The 721-nt window shown below is 56.9% G+C and overlaps 1 protein-coding gene across 7 annotated transcripts in view; it reads right to left on the minus strand.

Annotated features, from left to right (window-relative positions):
• The window catches only part of LOC113215748 (brain tumor protein), a 50493-nt gene that overhangs the window by 16340 nt on the left and 33432 nt on the right, over nucleotides 1-721 (minus strand). For 2 of the 7 annotated variants that reach the window (XM_052266426.1, XM_052266425.1), the window contains exon 1: nucleotides 27-297. The exons of 3 other annotated variants lie outside the window; for them this stretch is intronic. In XM_052266426.1, the coding sequence (XP_052122386.1) occupies nucleotides 27-265 (239 nt within the window). In that variant the 5' untranslated portion in view covers nucleotides 266-297. 2 more of the 7 variants (XM_026435419.2, XM_026435418.2) reach the window with 2 other exon arrangements.

Consider the following 721-nt stretch of genomic DNA (forward strand, 5'->3'; position numbering starts at 1 on the left):
CCCCCCCCTATCCCCTCGCTTGCTACCGGCGTCTGAGGCAGGTTATGTTAGACAATGCAATTTGATGTTGACATTGTTCAAAAAGTGCACGAAGATCACTTGGGACGCAAAGAAGTGGAGGGGCAAGCGGGGCAAGCGCGTCCACTTCGGTGCAGCCCCAACGCTCCACCAGCCCGTGCGGCAATGACCACCGACGGAGACAAAGCCGGCTCACAAAGGCCCCGCACTCGACACAGACATGAACACCGCTCAGTGAACAGTCCATCACTTTTCAACATTTTCTTTTAACACATTACAGCAGCGGTACCTGTCCGTAACACCCATCCCGATGACCAAGAAGCGTCGGCACGTGGTGGCGGCATGCAATATCACTAGCGAGACTGCGATGCGAACGTCGAAGTTACCTTTGCATCGGGGACCAACAAAGAAAACAACTGAATAAAATATAAAAACAGCACGACACGCGGGGCGCACAAATCAGCCCTTGGCGTGGTGTTAACGGGTTAAAATAACGTCGTGAATCGAAGCGGTGGCAGTCCCCCCGACCGGCGTTTCTCGTTTGGACTTGTACGTTTCAAACTTGGCTCCTACCCACACCGCACGAACAAAGCAAACTGGAGGCCAGTGGCGGGTTATGGCCCCCGTGCAGACGGACAGACCGGCGCGGCGAGCAGACGGTCCGCATTGGCGGGAGCGGCCCCTCTCCCCCCCGCAGCCCCCC

Source organism: Frankliniella occidentalis, unplaced genomic scaffold (genome assembly GCF_000697945.3).
Source record: "Frankliniella occidentalis isolate FOCC.00 unplaced genomic scaffold, Focc_3.1 Scaffold39, whole genome shotgun sequence".
In the NCBI taxonomy this organism is placed as follows: Eukaryota; Metazoa; Arthropoda; class Insecta; order Thysanoptera; family Thripidae; genus Frankliniella; species Frankliniella occidentalis.